The sequence below is a fragment of the Suillus subalutaceus genome (genome assembly GCF_016647625.1).
Source record: "Suillus subalutaceus strain FC151 chromosome Unknown DFJ58scaffold_293, whole genome shotgun sequence".
Lineage (NCBI taxonomy): Eukaryota > Fungi > Basidiomycota > Agaricomycetes > Boletales > Suillaceae > Suillus > Suillus subalutaceus.
Window position 1 is genome coordinate 25,476 of NW_024540542.1, and position 17,181 is coordinate 42,656.

The 17,181-nt window shown below is 47.0% G+C and overlaps 4 protein-coding genes across 4 annotated transcripts; 2 read left to right on the top strand and 2 right to left on the bottom strand.

Annotated features, from left to right (window-relative positions):
- Nucleotides 1–279: 279 nt before the first annotated feature.
- On the bottom strand, nt 280–477 carry DFJ58DRAFT_647021 (BCP1 family; the record flags this gene model as incomplete). Its single annotated transcript, XM_041381444.1, has 1 exon — nt 280–477. A coding segment is annotated over one exon (198 nt), but the record flags the coding sequence as incomplete, so codon positions are not given.
- Nucleotides 478–1,847: 1,370 nt separating this feature from the next.
- Nucleotides 1,848–4,244, top strand: DFJ58DRAFT_736774 (uncharacterized protein; the record flags this gene model as incomplete). The annotated part of the gene is made up of 6 exons (XM_041386843.1): nt 1,848–2,553; nt 2,608–2,865; nt 2,926–3,168; nt 3,228–3,482; nt 3,544–4,142; nt 4,200–4,244. The coding sequence occupies 6 exons, from the start codon at nt 1,848–1,850 to the stop codon at nt 4,242–4,244; spliced, it is 2,106 nt and encodes a 701-aa protein (XP_041235488.1).
- Nucleotides 4,245–10,770: 6,526 nt separating this feature from the next.
- Nucleotides 10,771–11,258, top strand: DFJ58DRAFT_736776 (uncharacterized protein; the record flags this gene model as incomplete). The annotated part of the gene is made up of 2 exons (XM_041386844.1): nt 10,771–10,964; nt 11,015–11,258. The coding sequence occupies 2 exons, from the start codon at nt 10,771–10,773 to the stop codon at nt 11,256–11,258; spliced, it is 438 nt and encodes a 145-aa protein (XP_041235489.1).
- A 3,655-nt stretch (nt 11,259–14,913) lies between these two features.
- On the bottom strand, nt 14,914–16,289 carry DFJ58DRAFT_848325 (uncharacterized protein; the record flags this gene model as incomplete). Its single annotated transcript, XM_041393615.1, has 5 exons — nt 14,914–15,291; nt 15,339–15,500; nt 15,555–15,895; nt 15,945–16,031; nt 16,250–16,289. The coding sequence occupies 5 exons, from the start codon at nt 16,287–16,289 to the stop codon at nt 14,914–14,916; spliced, it is 1,008 nt and encodes a 335-aa protein (XP_041235490.1).
- Between the last annotated feature and the right edge of the window lie 892 nt (nt 16,290–17,181).

Below are 17,181 nucleotides of genomic sequence, written 5' to 3' on the forward strand. Positions count from 1 at the left end.
AATTGAAGGGTTTCTTCTGAGAGGGACGACCAGAAGGACCATGGTTTGTATAGGAACTTTATAAGAATCAGCGACTCACCTCTTTAATTACATCCTTGAGCTCATTCATGAGGATACGGAACGAGTCCTACTTGGACACTGCGGATCACACAGTATCATCGACAGTGATTCATGGAACGTATTGTCTCCCTTCGATTTTGCCAGTGTACTTTATGAGCGACTTTATCGACACGTTGTCCTGGCAGCAGTCCTTGCCTGAAAAACGCCAGACAAGAGGCAAATGAAACTCATGTTGTGCACACTGATATTTAACACGCTCAAGAATGCATATGGACTGCTCTCCTCTCCATCAGTCTTGATTGTAGTCCCTATATCAGGCTGTACAAGCGCCAGGTCCATGAGAGCGTGCGTACTGAAACCCTTAGCGGCCACACCAAAGTACTGATCGAGAAGATATTTGATGGCATGCTGGTCGATGTTGCATTGAAGTCACAAAAATCGAAATCTATATCGATGAATGTCGGATTCTACTGAAAGCTGCCAATACATATATATATTATTACCGGAAGACTCATGGAATCCTAAGTTTCCCGAGTTGCTGTCAGGATGGTTGCATGGCTCACCATGATACAACAGCTCTAGGCAGGACACCTCATCGCTCGACCCACTGATTGTCATCCAGAGCCTTCAATCTTCGATGATCGACACATCGTCTTTTGTGTGAAGTGATCTATGAATCAGTCTGGTGCTGGATCAGCACTGACACTGTTCTCTTTCTAATCAGAAATGCACACCTGGTGGTCCTAGTTTCTACAGTCCACTGAAAATCGACGGAATTAAATAGGCGGAATCAAGAGGTACACGCTCGAGAAATGCCGAACATTAGGAAGGGGGTGAGAGGGTTCCCCGGAGGTTCTTATTGGCGTCACCTTGGGAGGCGTCAAAACGGCTCCTGTTGTAGTTGTAATAAAACACCAATCTGAGCATCAAAAAAGTGATGACTGACGAGAATCGAGCTGATTGAGACTCGATCGAGAAACAAACACACAACCTGAGCACTACAGCACGATGTCAAAGAAAAATAAAGGCGTCCTAACCAGCTGTATGAAAATCTCTTTCTCCGGGGAATGAGGGCTTTCTGAACTTAATTTTATCCGGATGTCAGTTCTTCTCGGAATTGTTCCTCTTGTAAATGGGACTTAAACATCGGCCTCGGAGGCGAGGACAATTGGATGGTTCATGCCGAGAGTCTCGAGCATAGGAAAAACACCAGCACACATAAGAACAATCGAATGCTCGCTTCTTTTTCCGGCCGAAAAGCGCAAGCGTGAAATCAGCTGTTGTCACTAGCCCTGTAAAAGCTTGACAGCCCGTGACTTGTGCTGGTGAGGCTAAAATCGCCAAACTCACTACTACGACAGCAAGCGAACAAGTTGCTATTACAGTGCAATGACGATGTTATGAACGTTGATGCATTGGAACATGCCAGCCCCATCATGCTTCCAGGGGAAGGGCTAGCAAATGGCACCATGTAGTTTTAGACTGCAGCTCGTCCAGAACCTGCGGAAGTTAGTAAAGGGATTACCTCCGAATTCCTGTAGGTGCAAGCGACGAGTTTCTTTCACGGTTTGCAGGTGATCCCAAGCAAGAAGGTCTTAACGGTGTGAGATGGCCTCGTGCACACTTTTTCCCGGTCAGGGACCTCTTGACTCTTGAGCACAATTGAACCACACATATCGGCGATTCCCGGCGGAGTTTTTGAAGCCATCTAGGCTTGCATTTTATGTCTTTTCCGATTGTCAGTCTTACAAGAACAGCTTTGCCCCACTCGTTCTTACATTCACTGAATGGCTCGCACCAAGCGAACAGCACGCAAACAGTCAAAGCTAGTTGGCAAGGTTCTGCAATCCCACGTACAGCGTCGTGCGATGAACACAGCAAAACCTGCTGTCATCATCAAACCACTTCCTAAACCAATCAGTGATTTCTGCATCCCTGTCACGAAGGCCGAGCTGTCTATGGACCAATGGAATGCACGATCGCCTCACAGGATCCACTACGGTGTTCCGGAACTGACGAAGTATGGTGTAGGAGATAACGCTGAGCAGTGTTTGCGGGTTCCTGTTGTGAAGGACCATCGGCTTCTCGGCTATGTGCCCCTCCCCACCAGATATAGCTCGTCATGGGTGTATCTTTGCTATTGTGTCGAGTACTGGCTCGCCATATGGAAATGTTGGGATGTTGAGTCGAAGAAGAAGCAGAGGACGACGAAGAACACAAATATAAAAGCCCAGGAGGAGAGAAAGGGTCTGATTGACATCGCTCGCAGGAATGCGTCTGCACGTTTCCTTCAAGCTATGGTTGCCAGGAGAACCGTTTTGGAGGAGTGCATAGATAACGGTGTGAATGATGATGAGCGGATTAATTCACTCGACGAGTTCATGATTCGCAATCACCGAGATTGGCTTTTCTTGGAGTTCGATGAGTTGCCACACGATGCGGACATATATTTACAGGCGGATCCGTTGCACGCGGGGAACAAGAAGCTTTTCGGTAGGCGTTCCTGATGCGCTTGGGTGCATCTGCACTAACTTGTGATGTCCTCAGAATCGGACTGGGGTGTAAATATGGACGATATCCAGCTGATGCTTGGCGGGACGGACAATGCATGGATGTCCAAGGGCCTTGACCTCTCGGAGATGTTCAAGGAATCCAGAGATGGAGCACTCGAGGTGTGCAAAAGTGGAGGTAAGGGAACCGACATCATATACGACGAAAACGCGGAATTGCCAGACAAGTGGCACGAGTCCCATGAGCCTCCAATTCGATTCGTCAGCCAACGAAAGGACGAGTTTCTACGCCAGGGTCAGCAATAGATTACTTCTGGTCTCTGCCTGAACTAACATTTCTTGCGGTGCCTTGCAGGATTCACCCTCGATGAACCTCTGGTCTTTTTTTACTATTGCTTGCGGGCCGAGGAGGAGATCGAACGTGGAGACTTCCTGAGGGAAATTATGGATATGCTTGCCACCGACGAGACACAACAACATTGGTCGTCGTGTGTGGACCAGCTGATCGACAGCGAGATAACATGGAACGACTTCTGTGATTTGCTGGCTGAGGAGTTAGATTTGGAGTTGGATCAGCGGGTCAATAGTATGGTTTCAGGTATGCGCATTCATGACGTTATCACTTCTGTGGGATGCATACCATACCCTGATTCACAGATGGTGTCGAACCTGACAACCCGTTTTCCAACTTGGATGCAAAGATTGCGTTGCGAGCTTACTTCCGCAACTTGACAAGCAAACCCGAGAGCGCTGCCGACATGTTTTATCTGAGCATCAATCGATTTTCTAAGCCAGATGCCACGGATCTCGAGGTGTGGGGTTGGGTTCTGGAACATGCCCAACCCGAAACGGTGACTACAGTGCTGATGGCAGCACATAATTACCGTAGTGACAAACCTAATGGGCGCAAAGGTACGGTTTTTGCGTGCTGTATGTACCCACACCTCACATTTGTGTACATTATTTATGGTAGGTGATGGGACAACTTTCACCGGTCATACAGATGATGCAAACCCATGCTCACTCGGCCCTTCATCCGACACACGACCACCACCACCTACTAAAGCTATGCAATCCAACATCGAAGTAGATGATGCAGAGGCAGCATCAAGGGGAAATGGTCCTGACAATATTGTTATGGACAGCGAACAGTCTGCAGCTAGCTCACATGGCCATGTTCATTCGAACGCTGGCGAGAAACAGGGGGATCAGTTAACAACACCACCGAACACCCCTCCTGAACATACTTCTGACGCCATCTTTGAATATCAGGATGGTTCGCAATTCACTGCAGAACGCGAGGAAGATGGCAGGTCGACAGGAAACGACAACTTCATCCCAGAATCACTATTCTCCTTGGCGAATGTGCAACGGGCCATTGAAGCTTTCGGTTACGATGGCATCTCGTTCAATGAGTTCCGTAACATATTGTTGACCGACATCCCCCCTATCCATGTAAAAACAGTACACGATGTCCTGCAGACGCTTCATCCTGGTCGTACAGACATGAAGACACTCAACACCTTGCTCAAGACGTTGCAAGAGGAAGAGGAAGAGGCATTGGCAATGAGAGTTGATGTTGCCTCCATGGATTGATTGTCGTATGTTCATGATTTACCTGTTGGATAGGATACTCGTTTTTGCTTGTTTGTAACCCTTGTGTATCATCTCTAAATGACCTACAGTTCTTTTGGTAGTGCGATTAAAAAATGCAGCTGATGTTTATGTTTGATGTTGTACATGTATCTGACCATTCTTTTGGGTGCTACCTTTCTAACATATATAAGCACGCATTTCCGGTGGTTCGTGTCCACCCCGCCATGCTGTGCAGCGCTGACGCACACACTTGCCACTTCTTAACCGCTGGCTGGATCTCACTTGTGTCATGCTATGCATGTGCTTTCATTGCGCACATACCCGTTCGCACTGCCGGAGATCTGGAAACCCACAGTTCATTAGATGTTTGTCCATGAAATTGGCGAAGATGCTTCAGGCGGTCGACAGAGACTGACGAAGCACTTGCTTTCTTCTCCCGCCACACATAGTACTAACTGGTGAATTCCCATGCTTGCCTCGATCGTGCTTTTCTCTCCCCACGAAACAAGTGATGGGGTTACTGGGCCCGGAATTTCTCCCCATCGACTGCATCTCAAAATAAACAGCATGTGTCATACAACGCAACCTCTCGGTCGAGAAGGAATTGGTGATAAATGCATGAGTAGGAATCACAGCTCTACATAGCTTTAATAGTTGTGAAGGTCTCATGCTCTCAGCTATAAACTGCATTGTCGATAGGCTGTGCTTATTTTCAAGAGCAAATGAGGAAAAAGATAGTGCAAAAATAGCGTACAAAAGTCTGCTTTTGTAGTTATGGTGAAATGACATGACAATGGCAATAAAAAGTACCGACCGAAGGTCACCGCTTGTAATGGATAAAACGCCACTTTCTTCTCCAATTGCACAGAGGGTATTATGCCGTATAGGTATTTGAAAGCCGGTGCAAAAAAAATCGAAATTGATATGAAACGAGTCGAAAACAGGTGGAGCACACATCGGAAACATGCTGAGAGTAGAGCGGCCTGGATGAGCAGAGGCAGTAGAAATCAGAGTGAAAATGCGTTGAGGAACACGGAAAATATCATGGTGGTATGATGTGTCCTAGTAGACGCAGCCCTTGTTGAGAGTAGTATAGAGCCGCACCGTGCGTTGCGTTGATGTGAGGGAGTTGTAGTGGGCACTGAACTCCTCGGTTGTGCCGTTCAACTTGGTTTGTTTCAGCTAACATAAGGCGCACGGGTTCCTGATATTAGTAGATAATGATCAGTATCACCCGAATCGAAAGAGAAAAATTCACCGTCCATTTTTGGTTTGGCTAGGACACACCTTGCCCCTTGCTCTTGCTCTTTTCCACGTCGATGGTCAATTCAGCATCCAACCACTCGAGGTGGTTAGCCTTGTTCCAAAACCGAATGTTTGGATGTCTCTGGATTTAGGCGTTGGACACCGCTTGCATTTGTTAGTGTTGGGATGGAGGAAGGACCGAATTAGAGTAAGTGAAAATAAATGAATCAAGAAAATACACACCAGATACGCGCTGACATTGAAGCTGTGGCAGGACCACTATCTGTAAAATGATCCCCATCAACTACTAATTGCAATGCAGAGGATGGCTTGATTTAAGCGTGGGATGAGATACATGCTCCCCATTGAAATTAATCGAACCTCCGTCGACAGAAGAAACTTCCTGGAGTGATGGATTTAAGAGGCGGGGAGATACTGTACATGACAAGGACAATGATACTGCATCTACACGCTGGCAGGAATTACCGCAGCCCCTTTATGCAAGTAGAGTTCGGGTGGCAAAAGGAGAGCATGGTAGTGCTGTGCAAACATGTATTAAATCTCTAGAGCATATTTGACACTATTCTGGCACATTCTACTAGGACAGCGTGAGCATGCACACTAAAACAATCAGAGTGTATCTGAGAGTATTTAAGGACATTCTGTGAGGACAATACTGGTATGTGCAGATATATCTAGATATGCTCGATGTCAAAAGAAGCACAAGGGAGCACATGGGGCACTGCCCCATCTGATAGAAAATGTGCTGTTAGTCCGGAGATGTGCAAGTATGTGTTCTGTCTCTCGAGCGCGAATCTCAACAGATTCTGCCCTATTTGGCACAGACTGGGTTTCAACACATGTTGTGCTCGAGGTTATGAGGTGGCGGTGCTTGCTTGGGTTGTACTTCTTATTGCGGTGTATTTTCCTGTGTGGTTGTGTGGTGCTTTGTTTGGCGCCTAGGATTTGTATATATTTACCTCAATGTTCAACTTTTTCCTGTAACTTCTCAATCTCCGACCATATTGTCGTGGAGTTTGGTTGTCTAGCGATGTGGACCCCTGTCAAGGGAGGTGTTCTCTGGAGTCATCCAGACATCTGCGCACCATGTTATCTTCTCCTGTCAAGGGGCAGCAATCCAGGCAGACATGACTGGGCCTGTGTTCATGTATTCATTTGTTTGATATATGTTACCCGCTCTTGCAACTGTGACTCTGTAATATGACGCTCCAAAGCGAACTTTAATAGATTGCGCGATACACAACATCGAAATCAACGGAGGCTGATGTTTAACACGATCTCGCAACATCAGTGAACTCCAGCATATAATCAATTGGCTGTCCGCAGTCCCAGATAACCACCATGGTTCATGAAAATATTTCTCTGAATACTAATTGTGATATCCTACAGAAAACTTCCTGTGATACATGCACGATTCCCAATTACATGTAGAACCACACTGGTCAATATCAAGAGTTCAAAGTTGCACGAGCTCGGTTGTGGCAAATTCATTGTAATCACGATCATCACCTTCCCACAGTGTCTCTTCCTCCGACGAAGGTTCCGGACATATGGCCCAAAGAATCAATGTATCATACCAGCACTTCCAGGATGAGAAAGGTACGACCGTCTCGGCTTAGCGCGGGAAGACCATCCGCAATATCATGCTGTCCAGTTTCCGACAACTCAATAGCCAGGCTTCGCACTTGCATCCATTGGACAAGCATCCCTCGACATCCTCCTGAGTTAGTTGTTCCATACCCTACAAAAAACATCGTCCCGTTCTGTGTCGACAATTTGGAACCGAGTAAGTTGATGATGGACAACTACTCAGTGGTATAATTGCCACCTCGAGAAGAAGAATAGCACCCGTTCATAGCGATACTCGTCGATATTCATTCTATTGCATTAGACGTATATTCTTCCAGACAAACGAGATCCCTTTTGATGCATAAATTCATCTAAGCCAAGCGAGATTCTCATTCAATCAAGTCTCGCTCTTTATCTTTCCGTCTCGAAAAGTGCCAGTTTTGTTTCCTAAAGACTTCTAAACAAGTCGATACAGTCTATAGCTTCAACGTCTATCGATATGTATCCCTCCCCGCCTTGTCGATTCTCGCTGGACATACCCGCTGTTTTGTCTGTGTTTGGTGTTGTGACGGGTCGCAGCAGTCTTCATGTGTGGTTGTGTGGTGGTATATTTGGCTTAATCCTGTCAATTGTTTGCTCAATGTCCAACCTTTTCTCCACTTCTCACGTCGGAGTCCAGTGAGTGGCACACCTCCCTGACAAGGGAGTGTTGTTATGGAGTCATCCAGACCCATATTCAATGACAAGCCCTTCTCCTGTCAAGGCGAATTAGTTCATTAGTCCTGGCTGACCGGCCTAGGCAACAAACCCAACGCAGTTAGTTGCTCATTTGTCCAAGTTTTTTTTTAGCAAGGTGGTGTTTCCCCCAACGTCGGTGCCTGCAATTCCGTCGTTCCATGTAACCGATATGATGCCCGATCTTGCAGACGCCTCCCTGGCAAGGGCGGTGTGATACGGATTTATTCAAATATACGATTGCCTTCCCGTTCTCCTAATAAGGGAAGGTCAAGACCTGGTGGACATGCCAGGGCGGGAGGACCAAATGCTATGTTCCTGTGATGATTTCCTTTTTATTTATTTCATTAGCTACATCAAACGTGACTCCGCTGCAAATTTTATTCCGAGCATAACCAAGGGCAGCTGTGTCATCGCAAGACAAACAGTCAATCGTTTTTTCACACTCTGCCAGAACGTTGGGACCATTTGAAGTCGGTCCTGGCAGAACACCCTGGGTCCGCAATTTTCTGGTCTGTCCGTTCATTGTCCTTCTGGTCAACACTTGTTGTACTCACAGTCAGCAACCAACCAAACCAAATTCGACAAACAGTCTCGGGTCTATTTGTTGCTCATGTCCCTCCGCATAATGACTGATCCTTCCTCATTGATTGTCGATTGGACAGGCCAGAACCATCTGATCACTGCTTTTATATCTCCAAAAAGACAACACATGTCCTACCGTTTTAGACATCGTGTCTACCACTCAATGTCCTCGATCCTCGGCTCCTCGCCAATCTCCTCTTCTTCCGTGTGAACTGATCTTTCTTTGTATCCAGTGGTCGAATTCTCAGTGGCGTGTATGGTCCGTGTCACGCGATTCACTGAGGACGCGGTCGGTGAGCAGGCGTGTGATGCAATGATAGCACCATGCATGGTATGGGAGTTGTGCTAAGCTGCAGGTTACCTGATGTTGATTGCAACTGGATCCAAAGACAACCTTAGCACAATAGTCATTATCAGATCACCGAGTGACACACCTAGGCAACATGGATGGTCCAGACATAGATATAAGGTGGGTTTGTATGAAGAAAACAACCAGCCAACACTGACCCACACCCAGTACCACGAGCCCATCTGTTCAATCTGACTGGGTTGAACTACCTGATGTGCATGCACCATCAGCTTGTCTGACGGAGCCTGCACATCAGTTGATTTACACACGTACAGGAGGCGAATGTGCTTGTTTCATCTGAGGGTAGCATAGATATCCTCGCCACAATTCTCGACCCTGTCGATGCAAGTAGCGCACAAAGCTCTCCCAATTTGCCAAACGCTAATCGAAACGCATTCTCAACACAACATCCGAACGAAGTTTATCTGCCACGTCAGCAATAGGAAGCACCGCGTCAAGTAACTAAGGAGATATGTTAACGAAGAAAAGACGTTGGTGGAAGGTGGTGGAGGGCGGGGGTCGGCATGGGCAGTGAGGATACACGGTTGATGTCGAGGATTATATACTGCTCGGTGATGGCTGCAACATTAACCTGAAGTGAAGATGTTGGGCAGAGTCTGGGGTCATTTCACTATGAACGACGTGAGAGTGTCCGGACTTTGTTTGCTCAGGGTTTGAAGTGGTTCGAAGGAACCGAGGAAGATCCGACTGATACCAGGTTGCCAGAAACCGGTATTTTTGGCTCCCTGAGCTAAAATATGGCTTCAATTTGGCCCCCCCAAAAAATCACCTTGAGCAACTATGAAAATTGTCGAGTTTGTCCGTCTGCAATTGTAGTCAGACTTCAATATTGTCTACCTTACCAAGAGTCCAACGGACAATATTATATAATCACATCTGATTGTTCCTAAGCGAGAACTTGTCAAACATACTTAAAGGAACAAAGGTTGTTAAAAAAACAAGTCATCTGCAACATACTGTATATGGCGTATGCATGTTTGTAGTACTGCATACAACTCAAGTAGTGACATACAATACCCACCAAAACCTGGTTGCTGTGGGATTTGAATGTCTAAGGCTTGTGATCAAGCAGTCCCAGGTTTGGAGGCATATCCATTCAGACATCTGTCCCCTCCACTAATGTTGGAGTCAAATGGCTAATGGAATTCTCCGGTCGGAGTTTGATGTGCTATCAACCCACAAACTCCACACCACTTGGACCCTTAGCAAGAATCATTCCCATGGCTCAACCATCTTGTTTTTCTATCATGCCACCCAAAATATGTCTACCTAGCATTCATCTCAGAGCCTCGAGTTCAACTCCTAGCCAGTGCAACCTGGGTAATATGGCTGCTGCCACTCAACAGTCTGCGTTTACCAGCACTCCCTTGCATCTCGGAACGGATAAGGTCCACACTCCGATCGCATCGATAGGCAAGCCATCCTCTCGCACTGACCCACTCGGTACTTGGTGCCATTGGTGTTGTGACCCCTGTAGCTCGAAATCTTCATATGTATGTGTCAACTGCGGTGCAGTTGTATGTCGCCAAACACGGCCAGATGGTCCAGGTTGCATTGGCTATCGGTCGGTCCGGAAGGGTTGGGTGTTTCTGTGTCCCCTATGTGTGACCAAAGTGAGTGGAGGGGAGACAGGGCTTCCATACAGAGTCATAGGATATGGGATGGGTAAGATGGCGAAGAAGGCGTGGCCTGCGTGTGTTGTTCACATTACCTCGGGCAACAATGATTACCTCAAGGACCTCATCAATATTGACCTGGAAAATCAATACAAAGGATATATTGGAAATGTGAGCCATTCTCATTTTTCACACCCTCATTGCCAATGTGCACAAATATAGCTTCATACAGTGACTCTCCCTATGAAGGCCGGAGATCATAATTTTGATGTCCAGAAGTTGGGAACTGTTGGGCAATGGGTGATGAGGAGTGTCCTAAATGACACACCCAGCAATACATTTGTCATCATGGACACCCGCTCAGACGAATATACCAGTATCTTGCAGCATGCCGGTTGGGACAACAAGGCCCAACAAAAACACAGCCTCTGAGATTATACAGACTTACCTGGGTAAGCCACTCATGACAGCGATGAAGGCTGCCTCGTTGTCTGCAAGGGAAGATGAGACTGTAGAGAAAACCATCAATGGAAAATCCCCATGGTACAACACCACACCCAAGGCGAGGGGAGGTCGACGCGGACTTTTTCTCGTCACTCGTGGTCCCACAATGCAGGCCAAAACAGAATTTGAGGAAATGCTGGCAATGGTGGAGTCGTGAGGCCATCTATATGTTGCCTGACGCACTTCACTGAAATCTGTCTTAGGGACCTATTTGATTTCGTTATCGGATTTGGGGGATCCTCCACCCTCCCTGGGTTTGTTGGACCCACAGTGCTAGCATTCATTCGTGCAGCTGCAGTGTTTGGCTGCACGGACGTATGGAAGTCCCTTTGTGATTTGCTTGTCACCAATCCGGATGTGCTGGAGCACACTACAGTCACTGTGGTGTATGCTTGCTATGCGGATGGGAGACGCACTGTAGAGAGTAGGGGGGGTGACCAAACATAGCCCACATCGTGCGTTCGGGTACAACTTCTCAGCATGTGCAAATGAAGATTGCAATTCCTTGATGACAGACACCATCAGGCTGTCCCGGATGGAGAACATGGTTCAGATGATATGTGGGGAATGTCAGTGGAAATCTGCATGGCTCCCAACGGATCAGAATAACAACCATTTCATCCGTGTCAAACCTGCCACTGCTCCCTTGGTCTTCTGGCACAACCTATTTGTGAACACTATGCCAGGCACAGATGCACAGGAAGGAAATGGGAAAAGAAACCCTGTTCACACCAGCACTTCATCAAGTAGGCGTCCTGCAAAACTTCGCAGGCTGTCGGGCATTATGGAATAGAAAGGCGGCGAGATGCAGGGAAGGGTCGAGCATGGGCTGTGAATGATTAGCACAAACTGCCCCTACTATATAATTATTCTTGACTCCAGTAGCAGTGGATAGCTGTATTTGTGTTGTACATCATGTTTTCTTCGCACTCTGTATTTCTGCGAATAATGTGTCATGATGGAGGAAAATAGAGGGTCGTCCCATGTAGGGTTTGGTCATCCTTTCACCTTTTAGGGTGTTGGAGCGGTGACAGACTTCTTGCACCGCATACAGAGAGACGCAAGGGCATCCATCAAGTTTTGACACCTTCACTAATCTATAGACCATCATGCACCAGCCTGGGATTGGGTCTCCTTGAGAAGAGTAGGATGTCACCTGCACATTCCGGATGACTCCAGGACACATCTAGGAAGGTTAACATATCGGAGACATGCACTGTGCACATGATGATGTGTTAGAGGTTCACAGGTTGGAAGAAGCCGAAGTTGGACATTAAGTACATTCATCTATGCAAACACAACCACACACAACCACACATCTAATTGTCAAACATTCCTCGTGTGAAAGTTTGGGTGGGGGTTACAATTCGAAAGTTGCAGTCCTAAGAGGTCGTTTGAAGAAATGTATTTGGGAGACCACCAGACATCGCCATCTCACAACGGGCAGCTATGATGTAAGCACATTAGTAGAAGAATTGCCATGTCATTATACCTACCATCATTATAGACCCGAGCGAAGTCAATTTGCAGGACATTCGAATCCCGCTCAGCGGCACTCCGCATGGTGGACATCCATTGTCCAAGCTCTCTGCGGCATGTTGGCAATGCACTTCGGCAGTAACTCAGGGGATCCACATTCTCACTGGCCCGAGAATTTTCCGTCCTCAGACTTAACTCGACTCGATCCATCTCAACTCCATTCTACAACCACTTTGCCCACCAGACCCACGGATTTTAGAACGTGTTGTTTGAGACTACCTGTGATCAAGTTCACACAAAACTAATTGGTTGAATAGTCAACCTGTTCTCGCAGAACACTGCACTTAGTACATCACCCCAGGTCTGAGGCTCTACATATCCCTTGGCTATTGGCCCGTGTTCTATGCAAGTAATTGACAAGAACTCGACCACCACCAGCTGAGCTGTGGCAGTTCGACGGAGGCTGCACATATTCTCTCGCTGACTCATACAAGTATGCTGATCTCGATTTTCCGCAAACGGTGATCAAAACGAAAGCTGTGGAGCAGATCAAGGACGGTCGATCCACTCATAGCATGCATCTTCCCGTGTCAACCCAGTCAAACGGCTGGTCATCGAAAGCGATAACTTCGTCAGATTCGTCGGCAGAGTCTGGATCTTGGGCCTCTTTCACAACTGAGCCATGTATTTGTGAGTGTAGAATACGGACGTAAGGAAATAAGGACTTACCATTGCTACACCTCTGCTGGCAGGCTATACACGCTTCGCCCGTTCTAGAACGACAACTTTTTTTCCTGCTTTTGCAGTATTCGCAGCCTGGAATTGTCGGTCCAGACGCCCTCATGATACACAGAATCCGTGGCTTGGGGCCTACAATTTGTGCAGCAATTACTTACCTGGCAACAACCAACACAGTTTGCAGCATCTCTCAGCCACGCATGATTCACACCCGGGGTCTCCCCACTCACTCGCAAATGCACTGGTGTATGGTATACACCTACCAGTTCACTGTTCCCGCCGGCCGTTTTAGACAAGCAGTTTCTCGGAGAGGGTGTGGCTGTAAGTAGACTTGCGTTTGTAATGAATAATAATGAGAACATATAACTCGAGCTCGTCCGCTTACACAAACCAAACAGAGATCAAGTAGGGTGTGCGATAGGTAGTAGTTGGAATGTCAAACAGGACAAGGGAGGTGAGGACATGCTTCCCGTTTTCGTGTCAGAATCCACATGCAAGAAGTGGGGACTCTTCCTTTGGTGTCCCGTGTAATTCTTAGTCGAGGATAACAGTCAGGAAGTGGTATGGCGGCACCTTGAAGATTCATTGGTGGCGCTCGCACTTCCTTTTCATAGAGAAGTCCAACAACAGAGAGTTATGTTTCTGCGACCAGTTATGACCACACCCGAGACACTCGAGCAAGTCTTCGAGATTCCAATGAGTTTCAACAAAATCCTTACTGGTGGTCACTAGTGCCATGCCATCTAAGAAAGCAAGGGTGAGTTGTTTGAGTGCCTTGTGAACTCTCCGAGGTTGCACGATATTGGCCATGTAAACGCTATAAATATCGTACAGCATCGTTGAGAGAGGGTCGCCTTGACCTATACCATTATGGGTGTCAATCCAATCGGAAGTAAAACCGTCAAAATGCAGAAGTGCTCGATCAAGCTGGCAAAGCTCCATACAAACTAGTGAAATATGTTTGCAGACATCTGGATCCACGGTGGATGATTCCGGAGCACCATAGAAGCGATGAGTGGAAGACATTCAGCGAGACATCGTAGAGTGTAGATCAAATAGGATACAAATGGTTGGGCAGCGTGATTTGGACAAAGAGTCACGCTACCTATGTGACGGAGTCCACCTTGGTCTGAGCGTATCAGATAAACAGCAAAGGATTAGAACAATGTCAGATTTCACATACGGCATCTAAATCAGTATTATGATCCATCCCAGCTGCAATTCCAGTGAAAATCGACAATACGGTGGTAGATAGGCATTAATTGGCGTCCAAGCACGTAGTCTCGACCTTTGCCTTTTCGAGCCGGATTACTGCATGACGACACTGATTGAGACCAGATGGGTACAAAAAGCAGAGTGCGTGAACCGCTGACACGGAAGTTCAGACTTGCTCTTACTCGCTGTATTCGTCGTTGGACAGAATGCCCGACCGGGAACTTACGAAACGAGTCGTCGGATGCTCAAACAAGATCAGTGGCGGAACATTTGCATGCGTGAAAGACTCAGAAGAAGCATGAAAGTTGAAACTACTAGTGCTGGAGTATCAGCGTACGGAGTAGATGCAGACATGTACAATATCAGTCCTGGCATGCAACATAGTCAGCTGAAAAAGTAATGTAAGTGAGATGGTGGTATGCTCTGAGAGTTCAAGGGGACAGTAGAGTAGTATGATCCGGAGTGAAACTGAAAGTCAAAGGGAGTGAACCGATTCACGTCCGTCATCTGCTGCGACGATTGCGCTCTCTAGGGTACGGATAAAAACTCTCCGAGCAGTTAATAACATGGTTAAATAACCCGCCGCTCGCAGGGACTTAATAACAAGCAAGTTATTAACAAGTTATTAACAAACAGGTGACCCAAAATTCAAAACTTTTCTCCGAGTTCTCTACCAGTTGGCCCACTCGGCGTCCGCATCCTCCAAGTCACTAGTGCCGTCAGTACTACGGCCATCATTCTCTAGATCCTGGTCAGGTACACTCTCGCGTTCATCTGACAAGATCCTTGTCACAATTGGTGCATGGATATCCACTTCGGCCTCAACGTCGAAGGCTGAATCTTGAGCTTGCACGGATGCGACCACCTCATCCAGCCAAGTGTATTCTTCATCAAGCACCTCTTCCTCTCCGTCAGCGGTGTCCACGGATGAATAGCTCCCTGTTGATCCATGCTTTTCTGTCCGGTCCACAGGGGACTTAGTAGGTGCAGAAATTAAAGACTCGATGTCACAGAATGCAACATCAGGCCGCCGTCTTTCTGCGATTTTCTGTGCATGGTTAGTTCCAGCTTGAATTAGCTCAACACAAGACTAACCTCAGGATCATACATGTGCCACTGCCGAATTTGCGTCATATCAACGAGGGTGCGGACTTGTTGACGATTTCTTGCAGGCGTGTTCATCTTCGTGAACACAGACATGGTACGTTCTTCTGGTATGGAGGATGCCTTGATCGAGTAGAGCTTTTGGGCCATGCACTGGAGGTAGAAGACAAATTAATGATTGTCTGCATACTATGAGGAGCAATTCACCGCAAGCACGGACCCTTCCGAAATTTTCGTTAAATGAATCCAGTATGAGAGCGTGTTCTGCCCTTCCTCCAAAGGTGTATCGAAAGGATACTGTCCTTTCACGTAGCGCTCAAATTGACGGACGAATGATTCCCGGACAAATGTCGCTGTTTTACCCTTGAGGACTGGGTTATGCTGAGACTTGAATTCAGCTTCGAGCACGACTTTGAGGTACTTGGTAACGCGTTGATAGGTAGGTGACTTGAGGACATCTTCGTCCGATGCTGAACCTAACTCAGAGATTCGACGGGGCTTGATTTTGAGAGAGAGCGGATTATGAAGGATCGCACTGCGCACATAGTCTGTTCCATAGATCAGCATGAGCATGGCGAAGATATAACTGCGACTTACGAGGATCCAAACATAGGGCAGCAAGGTAGCAGTCAGCTGGTCCATCTTGAAGTTGCTCACGAGTTTTCGTGGTGTGGGTCGTCGTTACTGAAATAGTGATGTAAAGATGGGGGGTCTGTCACGGTGGGGGATGGAAGTCGGAACAGTAAGAGAGACGACACAGACAAATTTTTGTCTGGGAAGATAATGGACCTCATGTAGTCTTGAATGGCAAAAAGTGAGTCGGCACTGTGTTCAACCATAACTGCTAGTGCTCGTCTGACAGGCGAATGAAAGAGAAAGTTGGAAAAATGACATTGCGATACTTTTCACTTGCTCTCGCTGTCTTCTTTGCATGATCTGCATGATTTGCACAATGCCAGGAGTTCAATCAACGATTATCAACGGGAAGGCACGAAAGTTGGACCCTTGCAGGGGTCACTTGACTTATTAGCACTTTATTAACCCCTCCTGAGCGGCACCTATGTTATTAACTGGTATTAACATGTTGTTATTAACACGGCTAATAAAGATGGGTTTTCATCCATACGCTAGCGCTCTCCTCGTGCAGCCCGTGCCTTGTTGACTCCTGCAAGCAGTGGGGTGTGTCATCGCTTGGATAGGCTGGGAGGAAGAGGATTGTGACCCAGGTGTTGAAAATGAAAGTGTAGATACCAGACAAAGCCCTCGATATGTGAAAACGCGCAGTGCAGGGGGACAGCGCACAGGGGGCGGAAATGCGCACAATATATTTAATCCACGTATCTACCTCCAATGCGGGACGGACCTGCACGACTTGGAGGACATGATTTAGACATCGACTAAGATTTTGAGGACTTCGACATGATTTAGACATCGACTACGATTTGGGGACTTCCAAGACTTTGAGGACATGATATATATTTCGAATACCACTTTGAGGACTTCCAAGACTTTGAGGACATGATGTGTGTTTCGAATACCACTTTGAGGACTTCCAAGACTTTGAGGACATGATGTGTGTTTCGAATACCACTTTGAGGACTTCCAAGACTTTGAGGACATGATATATATTTCGAATACCACTTTGAGGACTTCCAAGACTTTGAGGACATGATGTGTGTTTCGAATACCACTTTGAGGACTTCCAAGACTTTGAGGACATGATATATATTTCGAATACCACTTTGAGACTTCCAAGACTTTGAGGACATGATTGTGTTTCGAATACCACTTTGAGGACTTCCAAGACTTTGAGGACATGATGTGTGTTTCGAAT